Source organism: Pristis pectinata, chromosome 2 (genome assembly GCF_009764475.1).
Source record: "Pristis pectinata isolate sPriPec2 chromosome 2, sPriPec2.1.pri, whole genome shotgun sequence".
Classification (NCBI taxonomy): Eukaryota; Metazoa; Chordata; class Chondrichthyes; order Rhinopristiformes; family Pristidae; genus Pristis; species Pristis pectinata.
In genome coordinates this window covers 6,579,617-6,598,847 of record NC_067406.1, presented here as the reverse complement: position 1 = coordinate 6,598,847, position 19,231 = coordinate 6,579,617, and the positions used below count along the sequence as shown (strand labels likewise).

At 45.1% G+C, this 19,231-nt stretch overlaps 1 protein-coding gene across 1 annotated transcript in view; it reads left to right on the top strand.

The window, feature by feature from the left end:
* The window catches only part of LOC127580064 (fibroblast growth factor 18-like), a 79,910-nt gene that overhangs the window by 30,294 nt on the left and 30,385 nt on the right, over nucleotides 1-19,231 (top strand). Inside the window, exon 2 of the mRNA XM_052033264.1 lies at nucleotides 4,741-4,918. Coding sequence (XP_051889224.1) covers nucleotides 4,741-4,918 — 178 coding nt within the window. The remainder of the gene's footprint in view (nucleotides 1-4,740; nucleotides 4,919-19,231) is intronic.

The following is a 19,231-nucleotide window of genomic DNA, read 5'->3' as shown; positions in this document are numbered from 1 at the left end:
GTAATGAATAGACCTGCTGGAAGGACTTTGCAAAGAGTCGCCAAACTCTGGTGCTATTTTGGCTTCACATGTATTTCAACAAGTGGATGTTATCTTGAATTAGATTTTGTTAGCTCTTTGTGTGAAGTCCCCCTGACAGTTTCCCTTTCAACAATTTTAACCTGTGCCTTTTGTTATACCATCCTAGGTAACCTAAAGAAATGGCCCAGGTTAACCCCGACAGGAATGCTTTAGTTTTGGAATTAAATTACCAGATTAGTAGCCAGAGGCCTGGACCATTGATGCAGAGACAAGGGTTCAAGTCTCACTCTGGCAGTTGGGGATAATTAAATAAATCAGGTATTTAAAAAGAACTGTCGTGAGTAATAGAGACTGCAAAAGCACATTGTTGCAAAAGCTCATCTGGGTTCTGAACCCTTTCTGGTCGAAGACCCTTTCTGAGGAAACGTTAACTGCTTCTCCTTCCACAGATGCTGCCTGGCCTGTTGACTTTTTCGAGCATTTTTTGCCAATAGCCTGTCCTGGTCCAACCACATAGACGCCACGGCCAAGAAAGCTCACCAGCGCCTCTACTTCCTCAGGAGGCTAAAGAAATTTGGCATGTCCCCTTTGACCCTCACCAACTTTTATCGATGCACCATAGAAAGCATCCTATCCTGATGCATCTCAGCTTGGTATGGCAACTGGTTTGCCTATGACCACAAGAAACTGCAGAGAGTTGTGGACATAGCTCAGTGCATCACCGAAACCAGCCTCCCCTCCATGGATTCTGTCTACACTTGTTGCTGCCTCGGTAAAGCAGCCAACATAATCAAAGACCCACCCACCCCAGATATTCTCTCTTCTCCCACCTCATATCAGGCAGAAGATACAAAAGTCTGAAAGCACATACCACCAGGCTCAAGGACAGCTTCTATCCCGCTGTAATAAGACTGTTGAAAAGTTCCCTAGAACAATAAGATGGACTCTTGACCTCACAATCTACCTTGTTATGGCCTTGTACCTTATTATCTGCCTGCACTGCATTTTGTCTGGTAGTATAAAAGCACATTGTATAAGGTGAAAGTCAGGGGGAAGTTTTTTACACAGAGGGTGGTGGGTGTGTGGACAAGGGGCATTATGTATAAATGTAAACTTTCTATAAAACTTTGGTTAGGCCACATTTGGACTATTGCATGCAGTTCTGGTCACCCCATTACAGGAAGGATGTAGAAGCATTGGAGAGGATGCAAAAGAGGTTCATCTGGATGCTGCCTGGATTAGAGGGTATGAGCTATAAAGAGAAGTTGGACAAACTTGGCTTGTTCTGCCTCGAGCATCAGAGGTTTATAAACCAATAGAGGTTTATAAAATTATGAGAGGCATAAATAGGGTAGAAAGTCGTAATCTTTTCAGCAGGGTAAAAATGTCGAATACTAGAGGGCATAGCTTTAAGGTGAGAAGGGGAAAGTTTAAAGCGGATGTGCGGGTTCGGTTTTTATTTTACACAGAGAGTGGTGGGTGACTGGAATGAGCTGCCAGGGGTGGTGGTGGAGGTAGATACGATAGTGGCGTTCAAGATCCTTTTGGATGGGCACATGAATCTGCAGGGAATGGAGGGATAGGAATCATGTATGCGGGCAGAAGGGACTGGTTTAATTTGGAATCGTGGTCAGCACAGACATCGTGGGCTGAAGGACCTGCTCCTGTGCTGTACTGTTCTATGTTCTATGTAAAACTTGTGTGTGGTGGAGCTATAAAGTCATACTGCCCAGAAATGCGGTCTTCAGTCAACTGTGTCCATGCCGACTTGTACTTACCTATATTAATCCCATTTACCAGCACTTGGTCCACAGCCTTCTATGGCTTGGCAGTTCAAGTGCGAGGTGATGTGCTTCGGAAATGCTGTGAGAGTCAGTGAGTATTAGGGGGGTAATGCATTGGAAAAATATTATTGTCATTTCCTTTAATCCTTTAATGTTTTATTGCTTAGGAATTCCATCAACAGAGGCATTATGGCTTGTCTATGCTTTGTCTCTTCTCTCTGTGGCATCCTGTACTCCTGTTGTATTTTAAATATTAAGAACATAGAACATTACAGCACAGAACAGGCCCTTCGGTCCACAATGTTGTGTCGACATAGCTATTCCCTCCTGCCTTCAGAATGCCCATATCCCTCTATTTTCCTCTCATTCATGTGCCCATCCAAGCCCCTCTTAAAAGCCCCCAATGAATTTGCCTCCACCACCCTATCAGGCAACACATTCCAGGCATCCACCACTCTCTCAGTAAAAAACGTACCCCTCACGTCTGTTCTGAACCTACCTCCTCTCACTTTAATTGCATGCCCTCTGGTATTGGATCACTCAATAATGGGAAAAAGATATTGCTTGTCCACCCTATCTAAACCCTCATAATTTTATACACTTCCAACAGATCACCCCTCAGCCTCCGCCGCTCCAGAGCAAAGAGCCCAAGTTTGTCCAGCCTCTCCTGATAGCACATGCCCTCTAATCCAGGCAGCATCCTGGTAAACCTCCTGCACCCTCTCTAAAGCCTCGACATCCTTCCTATAGTGAGGTGACCAGAATTGCACGCAATACTCTAAATGCTGCCTAACCAGAGTTCTATAGAGATACCATACATCATAACTTCTCTTCCTTTCGAAACACATGCTCTGAAACCTCACTTGACGCTCCTTGATTTCAATACTGCCTCTGGCTTATAACTTGCTGACTAAATCTACATGATACAACCAGCAGTATCACCCTCCTTTCAGTCTCAGGTATCCATTGTGGCCCTGTACGTCTCTTGGCCTACAGTTAGAAGAATGTGGATTCAGGAATTCAAAGTGCTGATGGGGCGCTGCACTGTCAAAGGAGCCACCTTTTGGGTGGGATAATCAACCTGAGCCCAATTGGACTCTTGGCAGGATGTAAATAATCACACGAGCAGTCTTTCAAAGAAGCACACCTGGCTGGTATTTATCTCACAATACCGATCATACAACACAGTATCCTTGGGTACTTTACAGCCAAAAAGATCATCTTAGAAGTGTAGTCACTGTTGATTATTTTTTCTTTTGGTAGCATGGTTGCTCAGTTACTGGATGATTGATCCAGAGACATCCCACTGCAGCCACTGGGGAATTTAAGTCCTAGTAATTAAATAAATCTGAAACGCTAAGTCAAGCACTAGTGTCAGTCATAGGAACCAAGAAAACGTGATGGTTTAAAACCCATCTGGTTCACTAGTGTCCTTCAAAGAAGGAAATCTGCCATCCTTACCCAGTCTACTTGTTCCTCCATGTGGTTGGCTCTGGGCAGCACGGTAGCGCAGCAGTTAGCGCGATGCTACTACAACGCCAGCGATCGGGGTTCGATTCCCGTCGCTGTCTGTAAGGAGTTTGTACGTTCTCCCCGTGTCTGCGTGGGTTTCCTCCGGGTGCTCCGGTTTCCTCCCACATTCAAAAAAGACGTACGGGTAGGTTAATTTGGGGATTTAAAAAAAAAATGGGCGGCGCGGACTCATTGGGCCGAAAGGGCCTGTTACCACGCTGTAAATAAATTTTTTTTTTAAATTTAACTCTCTCCTCAGTACTGGGAGAATTAGGCATGGACCTTACCTATAGAATTTATCAATGATGTTCCTATCTTTGAAAGAATTAAAAAATCAGAATACTGTCAAATTGTGACACCTTGCTGTGTAAATTTGTTGCCTTAATTATGGTTGAAGCTTAGTTTAGACCACAGTGTAAGCTTGTTGCCTGGCTTGGTATTGGAAATTGGCTTATTATTATCACATGTACCATGACACAGTGAAAATCTTTGTTCTGTGTGCCATCCAGACACATCACGCCAGACATAAGTACATCAAGGAGGAATTTCTTCTGCCAGAGGGTGGTGAATCTGTGGAATTCGTTGCCACAGAGGGCTGTGGAGGCCAAGTCATTGGGTGTACTTAAGGCAGAGATTGATAGGTTCTTGATTGGTAAGGGGGTGAAGGGTTACAGGGAGAAGGCAGGAGAATGGGATTGAAAAAAATCAACCATGATTGAATGGTGGAACAAACTCGATGGGCCGAATGGTCTAATTCTGCTCCTATGTCTTATGGTAAAGTCGTAAGAAGACAATGCAGAACAACACACAACACACAAAATGGTGGAGGAACTCAGCAGATCAGGCAGCATCTATGGAGGGAAATGAGCAGTCAAAGTTTCAGGTCGAGATCAGCTGCAGAGAAAGTGCAGTGCAGGTAGACAAGTAAAGCGCATGCAACAGTAACTATGCTTTAAAAGTACTTTCTTGTCTGGAATGACCTAATGTAGTGAAAAGTACAACGGAAACACTTTCTTACTTTTCAGTCATTCTGACGATCTGATCGTCACTCAGCCCTTTTGTCTCTCATTGTCCCTACCCCATTACAATCAGCTCCTTACCCTTGTTCATCCAGACTCAGTAATGTAGCGGTTAGCATAACGCTATTACAGCGTCAGCGACCCGGGTTCAATTCCGGCCACTGTCTGTAAGGAGTTTGTACGTTCCCCCTGTGACTACGTGGGTTTCCTCCGGGTGCTCCGGTTTCCTCCCACGTTCCAAAGATGTACAGGTTAGGAAGTTGTGGGCACGCTATGTTGGTGCCGGAAGTGTGGCGACATTTGCGGGCTGCCCCCAGAACACTCGACGCAAAGATGCATTTCACTGCGTGTTTTGATGTACATGTGACTAATAAAGAAATGTTATCTTTTTGTTGAGTTAACAGGACTCCAGGCAGACCACGGAACACTTCAGGACCTATGTGGAGAACCACACCAAACACTCGGATGACCTGAGCCGAAAGCAAATCCGAATCTACCAGCTCTACAGTAGGACCAGCGGCAAGCACGTTCAGGTGCTCGGCAAGAAGGTCAATGCCAACGGGGAGGATGGTGGAAAATACGGTAAACGTCTTGCTCAGTGAGGCTTGAAAGATGGATTAGGAGGGGTTTTGGTATTGGCTTATTATTGTCACTTGTACTGAGGTACAGTGAAAAAATTGTCTTGCATACCGATCGTACAGATCAATTCATTACACAGTGCAGTTACATTGAGTTAGTACAGAGTGCATTGATGTAGTACAGGTAAAAACAATAACAGTACAGAGTAAAGTGTCACAGCTACAGAGAAAGTGCAGTGCAATAAGGTGCAAGGTCACAACAAGGTAGATCGTGAGGTCAGAGTCCATCTCATCGTATAAGGGAACCGTTCAATAGTCTTATCACAGTGGGGTAGAAGCTGTCCTTAAGTCTGGTGGTACGTGCCCTCAGACTCCTGTATCTTCTACCTGATGGAAGAGGAGAGAAGAGAGAATGACCCGGGTGGGTGGGGTCTTTGATTATGCTGGCTGCTTCACCAAGACAACGAGAGGTAAAGACAGAGTCCGAGGAGTCACACAGCCCCTCATTCCTCTTCCACTATTCCGTTGGCTTACGCCTGATGTATATCCTCACCTCAGGGACCTTTAAACCCTTACCCAGCAAAGATCTATCAATCTTTCAACTAACCCCCAGCATCATGACAGTTCTTCCCAATTTGCACTCTGTGTGAGCGAATTCCCTAGCTCTAGTCTTCAAGTTATGCCTCCTTGTTCTAGGCTGCTCCAGGTTAAAAAGCTCATGCTTTCTTAACACCTCCTTTGATCGTCTTAATCCACCTCGGTTATATCACGGTTGGGGCTTGGTTTGAGGATGTCAAAGGCGCAGTGAGGATGTAGGGAAGGTGTACCAGAATGATAGCAGGGTGATGAGGAACATCATTTGTGTGGAAAAACTAAAGAAGCTGTAATTGTTTAAGCAGAATGGAGAAAGTAAAATGAAGACCCTTTTGATTTGTCAAAGACCAATAGATTGGAGACACAAGAGACTGCAGATGCTGGAATCTGGAGCAACACACAAAGCGCTGGAGGAACTCAGCAGGTCAGGCAGAACCTATGGAGGGAAATGGACTGTTGACATTTCGGGTCGAGACCCTTCGTCTGACTTGCTGAGTTCCTCCAGCACTTTGTGCAAAACCAGTAGGTATTTGGATTGTAAGGATATGAGATTAGTGCACATTCTCCCTGTAGATCTCATCAGAAAATGAAATATAATTGGTTTACTCTGAGTGGAGAAACTCTACTTAAAGAAAGTAGCAGAGGTCAGCAAATGTGCAAATCCATCTACAGCCTGGAAGGAATACAATGCCTAGAGCTTCATTGGCAGAGTACTGGCAATGCAGTCCCTGGCCTGCTCTGAGATTGCAATTGCAGCTGCAGCAGGTTGCAATTCAATGGGACCATCCCATCAACGTGCAGATATCTCCATACTTTTCATCACTGAGGTTCAGATGGGACAATAGCCCCTGATTATCCCAGGTAGATGTGGCCTCCTCCTGATAGCCACCATTCCTCTTGTCTTCCCCTTCTCCAGTTTCTTCCAGGAGTGATTGGGCTGAAGGGCCCGTTCCTGTGCTGCAGAGGCATAGAGTCACACAACGTGGAAACAAGCCCTTCGGCCCAACTCGTCCGTGCTGACTGTGTTGCCCAGAGAGCTGGTCCCATCTGCCTGTGTTTGGCCCATAGCCCGCTGAGCCTCTCCTATCCATGGACTTGTCTAGATCCATGTACTTCTCTGTACTGTTCATGACTGGCACCAACAAGGTTGTGGAGAAACCTGTATCCCTTCAGCACCAGCTACACCACTCCTCGTTGACTTGTCAGATTGCAGTGACAGGAAGAAGTCAGGGAGCCAAGTGAGTGATGATTTGGTGGGGAGCACCTGACGCCTTCAGCCCTGTGAGGCTAAAACAGCATGCTGCTCCAAACTGGCAAGGCTGCTGGCAAGTCAGAGCTGCGCTCTGCTTGACAGCATGAGCTACTCACCCCGTGAACCGCCAACCGTTCATGCGCTGACATTGGAACCTGGCAGGGTTGACAGAAGGAGCGGACTTGCGTGCATCAGATATCATTTTGATAACGGACGGCATCCTCAGTGCTGTCTGCAAAGGCTCTTGATCCTAATTCCATTCTTGTAGAGGCACCTTGAGTGTCTCCTTCACTCCCATTATTACAATCCAAGCTAACTCAATACGCAATCAATCGATCGCATGGCGGATAGTTTTATCACCACAGCCTGCAGATCAAGCAGAGAACATTTCTTTGATAAGATGCTATCTCTTTGTGTTGGCAGAACTTTAAAGGTAGATTTATCATTCATCCATAACTGCGGTGTCCTTTCAAATCTCATCCACCTTTGTAACTGTTTCTTTTTTGATGTAAACTTTTCATTTTTGAGTAAAATAGCACCAATAGTTACTGCAAATGGGCTGCTGTCAGTGGCATTGCAAATGCTTTTACCTGGGAGATCAGGGCTGCAAACTAAAGGTTACAACCAAAAAGAGAACATTCATTCAAAAGCTCTGCACACGAAATTTTCATGTTCCAAATTATTTTATGTCCAATAAGGTACTGTTTTGTTTGATGTGGCCCTCTTGTCCTGTCAGAAAGGGAGCAGCCATTTTCTGCACAGCAAGCTCCCACAAGTAACAACATGAGAGCAACCAGGTAACAGGGGATAAACTCATCTTTGGTTGCCAGCACCAAAGGCATGCATGACTTTTATTAGCCAGTTGCACTCACCTCTATTCTTTCCATCCATACAGTGGTGTTAGTTACAGAGACAGTATCACTGAACTGAACTGTGTTTCTAAAGGAAACCGCCAGATATCAGTCATTCAGACTCCATAGCATTTGGAACTTGTATGCAAGCGCGGTCAAGCCCCACAAGTCCGAGATGCGGTGAAGGACAAGTGGTGGCACAGCTAACTGCCTGCTCCACTGTTGGACCAACCACTAGCCCAGAGAGAGCACAGGGACTCACTAAAGAGGTCAGGAGGCACTTCACACCTGGCCCTCAGCTTTACATCAGGAAACGCAGAGAGGAGGGTAAGCAGTGTTTTCATGATGGTGCTATAACTTCCTAGTCATCACTATAGATGCCAGATTTTCATCCCAGACTGCTTACTTAATTAAACTTAAATTTCCTGGCTACCATGGAGAGATTAAATTGGTAAATTTGTAAGTCGGTTTATTATTGTCACATGCACCAAGGTACAGTGAGAACTTTTGTTTTGCATGCCATCCATACAGATCATTTCATCACATCAGTGCATTGAGGCAGAACAAGGGAAAACAATAACAGAATGCGGAATAAAGTGTCACAGTTACAGAGAAAGTGCAGTGTAGGCAGACAATAAGGTGCAAGGCCATAATGAGGTAGATTGTGAGATCAAGAGGCCATATTATCATACTAGGGGACCATTCAATAGCCTTATAACAACAGGATAGAAGCTGTCCTTGAGCTAATGTCTCTGGATAACCAGACATCTAGTTTACCTCCAGTACTCTGGTGCAATCTCAGTCCTGACATAAGACCTCAACCTGAAACATCAACAATTCCTTTACTCCCCACAGATGCTGCCTGACCTGCTGAGTTCCTCCAGCAGATTGTGTGTTGCTCCAGATTCCAGCATCTGCAGTCTCCTGTGTCTCAATCTAGTTTACTAATTTGATAACATTACTGTTGACTAAATTTACTTTCTCATGTTAGCTACCAATTTGTTCCCATTCTCTATTTTTACCCCCTCTAAGTCTGTTTATTTTTACCTTTGTACCTGTTTTTGTATTCAGCCAAGTGATCTCTTATATTCTATTAACGGTCTGCGGGCTGTTACATTGGATTCTGTGAGTAAATTTGTATGACGCTTTGGATGCTGACATGCTGCTAACTTGCTGGATGAATTATGCATATACACTTTTAGTGAGACCCAAGCCATTTGGCAAATTGGGGTGCACTGTAGACAGTCATAGAGTCATACAGCACGGAAACAGGCCCTTCAGCCCAACTAGTCCATGCTGACCAAATTCCCTTCTCAGCTGGTTCTATTTGCCTGCATTTGGCCAATATCCCTCTAAACCTTTCCTATCCATGTACCTGTCCAAATGTCTTTTAAATGTTGTTATTGTAGTTGCCTCAACCACTTCCTGTGGTAGCTCATTCCATATACACACCAGTCTCTGCGGGAAGATATTGCCCCTCAGGTCCCTTTTAAAACGTTTCCCTGTCACTTTAGACCTATGCCTTCTCGTTTTTGATTCCCTTTTCCTGGGAAAAAGACTATGCGCATTCACCCTATCTCTGCCCTCATGATTTTATACACCTCCTTAAAGTCACCTCACACTCTCCTACACTGTACACAATACTACAGATATGGCCTAATCAGCGATGTACAAATGCAACATAACATCCCAACTCCTATACTTAATGCCCTGACTGACGAAGGCCAGCGTGCCAAACACCTTCCTCACCGCCCTGTGTACCTGTGATGCCAGTTTCAGTGAACTATGTACTTGTACTCTTAGTTCCGCACTCTCCAGGGCACTACCACTAACTGCGAAAGTCCTTAGTTTGACTTCCCAAAATACAACACCTTGCACTCATCTGAACTGAACACCATTTGCCATTCCACAGTCCACTTCCCCAGCTGATCAAGATCTCCCTGCAACTTTCGATTACCTTCCTCACTATGATACCACCCACTTGTGGACTCTTGACCTCACAATCAACCTCGTTATGTCCTTGCACCTCATTGTGTGCCTGCACTGCACTTACTCTCTAACTGTAGATAAGATAAGATATCTTTATTGGTCACATGTACATCGAAACACACAGTGAAATACATCTTTTGCGTAGAGTGTTCTGGGGCAACCCGAACACTCTATTCTGCATTCTGCTATTGTTTTCCCCTGTACTACCTCAATGCACTGTTGAGATGAAATGGTCTGTATGGATGGCATGCAAAACAACGTTCTTCACTGTACCTCGGAACATGTGACAATAAGACAAGATAAGATATCTTTATTAGTCACATGTACATCGAAACACGCAGTGAAATGCATCTTTTGCGTATAGTGTTCTGGGGGCAGCCTGCAAGTGTCGCCACACTTCCAGCGCCAACATAGCATGCCCACAACTTCCTAACCTGTACGTCTTTGGAGCGTGGGAGGAAACCAGAGCACCCGGAGGAAACCCAGGCAGACACAGGGAGAACATACAAACTCCTTACAGACAGCGGCAGGAATTGAACCCGGGTCGCTGGCACTGTAATAGTGTTACGCTAACCACTACACTACCGTGCCTGCCCTCTCACTACCGTGCTTGCCAATAATAAACCAATTTACCAATTTAGCTTGGATGGGTGTCTTGGTCAGTATGGAGGAGTTGAGCCAAAGGGCCTGTTTCTGTGCTGTGAGACTCGATGACTCTCAACAGGCTTGAGAAGCTGAATGGTCTACTCTAGTTCATGTAATCCCAGTGTACAGATGAGATAGAAACAGCTGAGGAGACGAGCTGGGTAACTTCATTGCTCAGTAGTAAGTCTGTTGCTTTATTTTATAGAGCCTTTCTCTTTTTTCATAATGCAAGTTCAGCACTTTAAAGCACCCAGTGTGTGCTTTGATCCCTACAGATTATAAGTCAGCCTGCCCCAGTAATGTCACATCAGTGCTTAGTGGATGACTCAACATTATCTATCTGGGAAACTTGGGCTGAGAGAGGCGTGTGTGCTGATTTCAGATGTGTGCATAGAATTCTTTATATTTACACTGGGTCAATTAGTCTTGTGCAAGCACTTGTCGATGAATTAAGTAGGTCAATTGTATTATGGCACTTAAAGGGCTTCTTGAAAGGGAATCTGTCCTACTGATAGGCATGTGTAACTTTCAGTCTCCCCAGCAAGCTGCCCTTCATTTGAGCTGCAATGTTTTCCAGTGGATATCAGGCTCACAGCCCTAGTGCTGAGAAGCAAGATCAGCTGATTCCACTTGATATCAAGACACACACACACGCACACACGCACACGCACACACACACACGCACACGCACACACACACACACACAATATTTACATACACACACAATACACACTCAATAAACATGCACGTGCAAATGGACAAAATGATCGCACTCATACACATGCACGGACAATACACACAAACACACAATTCGTGCACAAACGCTTGCACACACAATATATACACATTTGTGCACAAACCACACAATATATATGTCATACACACATTACACAGATCCACACACACTTTATATATATTTATATGTGAGTGTGTGTGTGTGTGTCTGTGTGTGTAATACATACACACTTGAGGAATATGTGCACGTACACAAATACACACAACATATGTTCTATTGCATATACACATACATGTAAATATGCACATACCAGTGAGTTTCGGGGAAACAGGGCCCTGGTGAATTTAAAGAGAGCGCAGGAAATGGGGCCCCACTGAGTTTCAAGTGAGCGATGAGAATATGGTCTCAGTGAGTTTAAAGGGTGCACGGGAAACGTCATCCAGTGAGCCAGATGCACAACCACTGGGATTATCAGAGTTTTACTGTGCACACGATACATACACACACTCAAAGCACACACACAAACAACTCACAACATACAGTAACACACACCTGTGCTTCCCACTACAGGCAGAACTCCCCAACCTCGCCCTAGAAGCTCACTGGAACGAGAGCCCTTGATAATTTCCCCCATTTTAATCAAGGTGCAAGGACCTCCAAGGTTGCAATCTCAGCATTGCTACCCATGCCACGAGCTAGTGAAGCTAGAAATAGGAGGATCATGCAACTAAATACGTGGCTAAGGCATTGGTGCAGGAGGGAGGGCTTCATGTTTCTAGACAATTGGGCTTTGTTCCAGGGGAGGTGGGACCTGTTCCAACAGGACGGTTTGCACCTGAACTGGAGGGGGACTAACATACTTGCGGGTAGGTTTGCTAGTGCTGCTCTGAGGGATTTAAACTAGATTTGCAGGGGGAGGGGAACCAGAGTGTTAGAGCAGGTAGTGAGATGGAGGAGGAAAAAGGTCATGTGAGGACTGCAGGTATAGACAGAACTCAAAGGTTTGTACGTGATAGAAATGTTCTCAGGTGCATCTATTTCAATGCAAGGAGCATTGTAGGTAAGGCAGATGAGTTTAGGGCGTGGATTGGCACGTGGGATTACAACATTATTGCTATTAGTGAGACTTGGTTGCAGGAGGGGCAGGACTGGCAGTTTAATGTTCTGGGGTTCCGTTGGTTCAGACGTGATAGAGGGAGAGGGATGAAAGGGGGAGGAGTTGCGTTACTAGTCAGGGAAAATATCACAGCTGTGCGTAGACAGGACAGCCCAGAGGGCTCGTCTACAGAGGCCATATGGGTGGAGCTGAGGAATAGGAAAGGTGTGGCCACACTAATAGGGTTGTATTATAGACCGCCCAATAGTCAAAGGGAACTGGAGGAACAAATCTGTAGGGAGATAGCAGACCGATGTAAGAAACAGAAAGTTGTAATAGTAGGGGACTTTAACTTTCCACATATTGACTAGGACTCCCACACTGTGAAAGGGCTGGATGGCTTGGAATTTGTCAAATGTGTTCAGGAAAGTTTTCTATATCAATATATAGAGGTACCAATGAGGGAGAATGCAATACTTAATCCCCTATTAGGGAACCAGGCAGGTCAGGTGACAGAAGTATGTGTAGGTGAGCATTTTGGGGCCAGTGACCATAATGTCATTAGTTTCAAGTTAATTATGGATAAGGACAGATCTGGTCCTCAGGTTGAGGTTCTAAATTGGAGAAAGGCCAATTTTGTGGAAATGAGAAAGGATCTAAGAAGAGTGGATTGGGATAAGTTGTTTTCTGGCAAGGATGTGCTCAGTAAGTGGAAGGTCTTCAAAGGCGAAATTTTGAGAGTGCAGAGTTTGCATGTTCCTGCCAGGATTAAAGGCAAAGTTAACAAGCATAGGGAACCTAGTTAACAAGCATAGATCACCAAGGGATATTGGCAATCTGGTTAAGAAAAAGAGAGAGGTGTATAGCAGGTATAGGCAACTAGGAATAAATGAGGTACTTGGAGTATAGAAAAAGTATGAAAATACTAAAAAAGGAAATCAGGAAGGCAAAAAGAAGACATGAGGTTTGCTTTGGCAGATAATGTGAAGGTAAACCCGAAGGGTTTCTACAAGTATATGAAGAGTAAATTGGTCCCCTAGAAGATCAGAGTGGTCGTCTATGTGTGGAGCCTCAGGAGATGGGGGAGATCTTAACAGTTTTTTTGCATCAGTATTTACTCAGGAAACTGGTATAGTGGATATGGAAGGAAGGGAAACAGGCAATAGTGTCATGGAACATATAGAGATTAAAGAGGCGGAGGTGCTTGCTGGTTTACAGCGAATAAAGGTAGATAAATCCCCCGGGCCTGATAAGATATTTCCTCAGACATTGAGAGAGACTAGTGTAGAAATTGCAGGGGCCCTGGCAGATGTATTTAAAATGTCCTTAGCCACGGGTGTGGTGCCGGAGGACTGGAGGGTAGCTCATGTTGTTCCGTTGTTTAAAGAAGGATCTAAAGGTAAACCAGGTAATTACAGGCCAGTGAGCCTGACATCAGTAGCGGATAAATTATTGGAAGGTGTTCTGAGAGATCGGATATACAAGTATTTGGACAGCCAAGGGCTGATTAAGTATAGTCAGCATGGCTTTGTGTGTGGTAGATCGTGTTTAATGAATCTTGTAGAGTTTTTTGAGGAGGTTACCAAGAAAGTAGATGAAGGAAAGGCTGTGCATGTTGTCTACATGGACTTCAGTAAGGCCTTTGACAAAGTCCCACATGGGAGGTTAGTTCAGAAGGTTCAGACACTAGGTATCCATGGAGATGTTTTAAACTGGATTTGAAATCGGCTGTGTGGGAGAAGACAGAGTGGTAGTGGATGATTGTTTCTCAGACTGGAGGCCTGTGACTAGTGGTGAGCCTCAGGGATCTGTGCTGGGGCCATTGTTGTTTGTTGTCTATATCAATGATCTAGATGATAAAGTGGTAAATTGGATCAGCAAGTTTGCTGATGACACTAAGATTGGAGGCGTAGTGGACAGCGAGGAAGGATTTCAAAGCCTGCAGAGGGATCTGAACCAACTGGAAGAATGGGCCAGAAAATGGCAGATGGAATTTAATGCAGACAAGTGAGAGGTGTTGCACGTTGGAAGGACAAATCAAGGTAGGACATACACAGTAAATGGTAGGGCACTGAGGAGTGCGGAGGAACAAAGGGATCTGGGAGCTCAGATACATAATTCCCTGAAAGTGGTGTCACAGGTAGACAGGGTTGTAAAAAAGGCATTTGTCATCCTGGCATTCATAAATCAAAGTATTGAGTACAGGAGTTGGGATGTTATGGTGAGGTTGTATAAGACATTGGTGAGTATTGTGTGCAGTTCTGGTCACCTAACTATAAGAAGGATATCAGTGAGATTGAAAGAGTGCAGAGGAGATTTACTAGAATGTTGCCGGGTCGTCAGGAGTTGAGCTACAGGGAAAAAATGAACAGGTTAGGACTTTATTCCTTGGAGCACAGAAGAATGAGGGGAGATTTGATAGAGGTTTACAAAATTATGAGGGGTATAGATAGATTTAATGCAAGTAGGCTCTTTCCACCTAGATTAGGAGAGATAAGTACGAGAGGACATGGCTTTAGGGTGAAAGGGGAAAGGTTTAGGGGGAACACTAGGGGAACTTCTTCACTCAGAGTGGTGGGAGTGTGGAACGGGCTGCCATCTGATGTAGTAAATGCGGGCTCACTCTTGAGTTTTAAGAATACATTGGATAGATACATGGACGGGAGAGATCTGGAGGGTTATGGACTGGGTGCAGGTAAATGGGACTAGCGGAATACCATTTCGGCACATACTAGGAAGGGCCGAATGGCCTGTTTTCTGTTCTATGGTTCTATGGTTCATGTGCTGTTCCTTAATGGAGATCCAATAATTCTCCGTTGGGAGATCGAATGTAGTGCCAAGGCTGATCTACACAGTGCGATCAACGAGCTTGTACTTGAGAGGAGTTGTGACAGGGTTCTAAATACTGGCTCAGGAATTCTGCAGGATGTGGATACAAATTCTACTGTGAACAGGATAATAATTTAAATACAGTATATAAAAATATAAAATTAAAATTGGTATTGCTATAAAGTGATCACAAAGTTGGCCTGGTGGTTTTAAAATCACAGTATTAGATAACGTACCAGGAGTTAAGGTGGGGAAATAAATGAAAGAAATTCAGTTGCTAACAGAAACTTGAGAGAAGGCAATTGTTATCAAGTCACCATGGTCTGAATGTGGATAAATGGGATTTGTGTAGATGGACAGAAAGGTAGGTCTGTTTCTGTGCTGTACAACTGTATGATTCTACCTCTTAGGATCATAGGGTCATACAGCATGGAAACAGGCCCTTTGGCCCAACTGGTCCATGCTGACAGTGTTGCCCAGCAAGTTAGTTCCAGCTGCCTGTGTTTGGCCCATAGCCCTCTAAACCTCTCCAATCCATGTACTTATCTAGATGGCTTTTAGACATTGCTAATGTGCCCGCCTCAACCACTATATCTGGCAGCTCGTTCCAAATACGCACCACCCTTTGCGTGAAGAAGCTGCCCCTGATATCCCTTTTAAATCTCTCAGGGCAGGCACGGTAGTGTAGCGGTTAGCGTAACGCTTTACAGCGCCAGCGACCCGGGTTCAATTCCGGCTGCTGTCTGTAAGGAGTTTGTATGTTCTCCCCGTGTCTGCGTGGATTTCCTCTAGGTGCTCTAATTTCCTCCCACATTCCAAAGACGTACGGGTTAGGAAGTTGTGGGCGTGCTATGTCGGCGCCAGAAGTGTGGCGACGCTTGCGGGCTGCCCCAGGACACTCTATGCAAAAGATGCATTTCACTGTGTGTTTCGATGTACATGTGACTAATAAAGATATCTTATCTTACCTCTGATCTTAAACCTGTGCCCTCTTGTTTATAGCACCCCCTCCCTGGGATAAAGGTGACGTGCTTTCACCCTATCTATGCCCTTCATGATCTTATACACCTCTGTCAGGTCACCCCTCAATCTCCAAGTTCCAGGGAATAAAGTGATTCAGGCTCCCAAGTCCAGGCAACATCCTGGTAAATCTTTTCTACACTCTTTTTGGTTTGATAACATCTTTCTTATAACAGGGCAACCAAAACTGTGCACAGTACTCCAATTGCAGCCTCACCAATGCCTCATACAACTGCAACATAACTTCCAAACTCCTGTACTCAATGCCCCGGCTGATCTCTTCAGGGAAGGAAAACTTACCTTACATGTGACTCTAGTCCTGAAAAGGATATAGTGCACAGCAGTTACTTAACAGGACATATCCAGAGATATAGAACATTACAGCACAGTACAGGCCCTTCGGCTCACAATGTTGTGCCGACATTTTATCCTGCTCTAAGATCTATCTAACCCCACATAGCCCCCTATTTTTCTATCATTCATGTGTCTATTTAAGAGTCTCTTAAAGGTCCCTAATGTATCTGCCCCCACAACCTCTGCAGGCAGTGCGTTCCACGCACCCACCACTCTCTGTGTAAAAAACTTACCCCTGACATCCCCCTTATACCTTCCTCCAATCACCTTAAAATTATGTCCCCTCGTGTTAGCCATTGTCGCCCTGGGAAAAAGTCTCTGACTGTCCACTCGATCTATGCCTCTTATCATCTTGTACACCTCTATCAAGTCACCTCTCATCCTCCTTCTCTCCAAAGAGAAAAGCCCGAGCTCGCTCAACCTATCCTCATAAGACATGCTCTCCAATCCAGGCAACATCCTGGTAAATCTCCTCTGCACCATCTCTAAAGCTTCCACATCCTTCCTATAATGAAGTGACCAGAACTGAACACAATACTCCAAGTGTGGTCTAACCAGAGTTCTATAGAGCTGCAACATCACCTCGCGGCTCCTGAACTCAATATCCCGACTAATGAAGACCAACACTCCATATGCCTTCTTAACAACCCTATCGACCTGCGTGCAACCTTGATGGATCTTTGGACATGGACCCCAAGATCCCTCTGTTCCTCCACACTGCTAAGAGTCCTGCCATTAACCTTGTATTATCTGTTGATCCAGAGATGAGCTTGAATCCCACATGGCACTGAGGATTTTAAATTCTTTTAGTGACAAAATTGTTATGAAAGACTTGCAAAGACCATAAAATGAGTGGATAGTCATTAAAAACCTACCTGGTTCACTAACATCCTTCAGAGAAGGAAATCTAGTGGACTATAACATCCTTTGTAGGGATGTTGCCAGGACTAGAGGCCCTGAGTTATAGGGAGAGGTTGGCCAGGCTAGGACTTTATTCCCTTGAACGTTGGGGAATGAGGGGCGACCTTATAGAAATGTTTAAAATGATGAGAGGCATTGATAAGGTGGACGGTAACAGTCTTTACCCAAGGGTAGGGGAGTCCAAAACTTGGGGGCATAGGTTTAGGGTGAGAGGGGAAAGGTTTAAAAGGGACCTGAGGGGCAACTTTTTCACGCAGAGGGTGGTGAGTATGTGGAACGAGCTGCCAGAGGAAGTGGTTGAGGTAGGTACAACAGTATCATTGAGAAGCACTTGGTACATGGAGGGGCGGGGCTTGGAGAGATATGGGCCGAACGCAGGGAACTGAAACTAGCTGGGTGGGTACCGTCGTCGGCATGGACTGGTTGGGCCGAAGGGCCTGTATCCATGCTGTATTGCTCTATGACTCCATATATGACTCCTGACCCACAGCAAGTTGCTTGACTCGGAACTCTCCACCAGGTCACACTGTTAAAGAGAATAAATAAATGCCGACCTTGGGCAAGGGGAATGAATTTACTTAAAGTCGACGCGGTTGATTCTCCATTCTCTCTCAAGTGTTCTAGCAAGCGATTCAGTCAAAGCAACACATTTCTCACAACATTTAAGTCTTGAGATTAATACTTGAAGCACCAAGACACAGAGAGCTACAGACCATGTAGTCATAGAGTCACACGGCACAGAAGCAGGCCCTTCAGCCCACCATGTCCATGCTGGTCATACTAATCCCATCCACCAGCACTTGGTCCCTAACCTTCTATGCTTTGGCAACTGAGGTGCACATCATAGTCATAGAGTCAAAAAGCATGGAAACAGGTCCTTTGGCCCAACTGGTCCATGCTGACCAAGATTCCCATCTGAGCTTATCTCATCTTACTGACCACCCTCTGGGTGAAAAAGTTGCCCCTCAGTTTCCTATTAAATCTCCCCGTTGTGATCTGCATCTCCTCCCGTTGTCAGTTGCTTCAACTCCCCCTCCCACTCCATCACTGATACGTCAGTCCTCGGCCTCCTCCACTGCCAGGAGAATTCCAAGTGCAAACTGGCAGAACAGCACCTCATTTTCCAACTTGGAACCTTGCAGCCTAACGGCATGAATATTGAATTCTCCCACTTTAAGTAATACCCCTTATCTCCCCACAACTGCCCCCACCCCAAACCATGCTTCTTCTCTTCTTCCTTCCTAGTCTATATCCCTTTTTCTATCCCCTTTTTTTCCCTCTCTCTCCTTACCTATGACCCATCCCTTGGTGGATCTGCTCTCCCCTCCTCCCCCACACCCGCCTATCTTACCTGCGTCTACCTATCACCGCCTTACCTGCGTCTAACCTTTGAGGAGAAGTTTCCTACTATCCACCCTATCTATGCCTCTCATAATTTTGTACACCGCTACCAGATCCCCCTTCTCTGCTCCAAGGAAATCAAACCCAGCCCCTCCAATCTCTCCTCCAATCTCAAATGCTCTGGCGCAGAGTGCACCCTCTCCAGTGAAGTTACGTTCTTCATGATGATAAGAGATGTACATAAGAGGTACATAAGATGATAAGAGGTACAAGATGATAAGAGGCATAGATCAAGTGGACAGTCAGAGACTTTTTCCCAGGGTGACAATGGCTAACACGAGGGGACATAATTTTAAGGTGATTGGAGGAAGGTGTAGGGGGGATGTCAGAGGTAAGTTTTTTACACAGGGAGTGGTGGGTGCATGGAACACACTGCCGGCAGAGGTTGTGGGGGCAGATACATTAGGGACATTTAAGAGACTCTTAGATAGACACATGAATGATAGAGAAATGGAGGCCTATGTGGGAGGGAAGGGTTAGATAGATCTTAGAGCAGGATAAAATGTTGGCACAACATTATAGGTCGAAGGGCGTGTACTGTGCTGTCTGTCTATATAGTCTGGTGATTAGAAAAATACACAATATTTCATAAATTTGTACCATAACCCCTCTGCTTTCATATTCTCTGC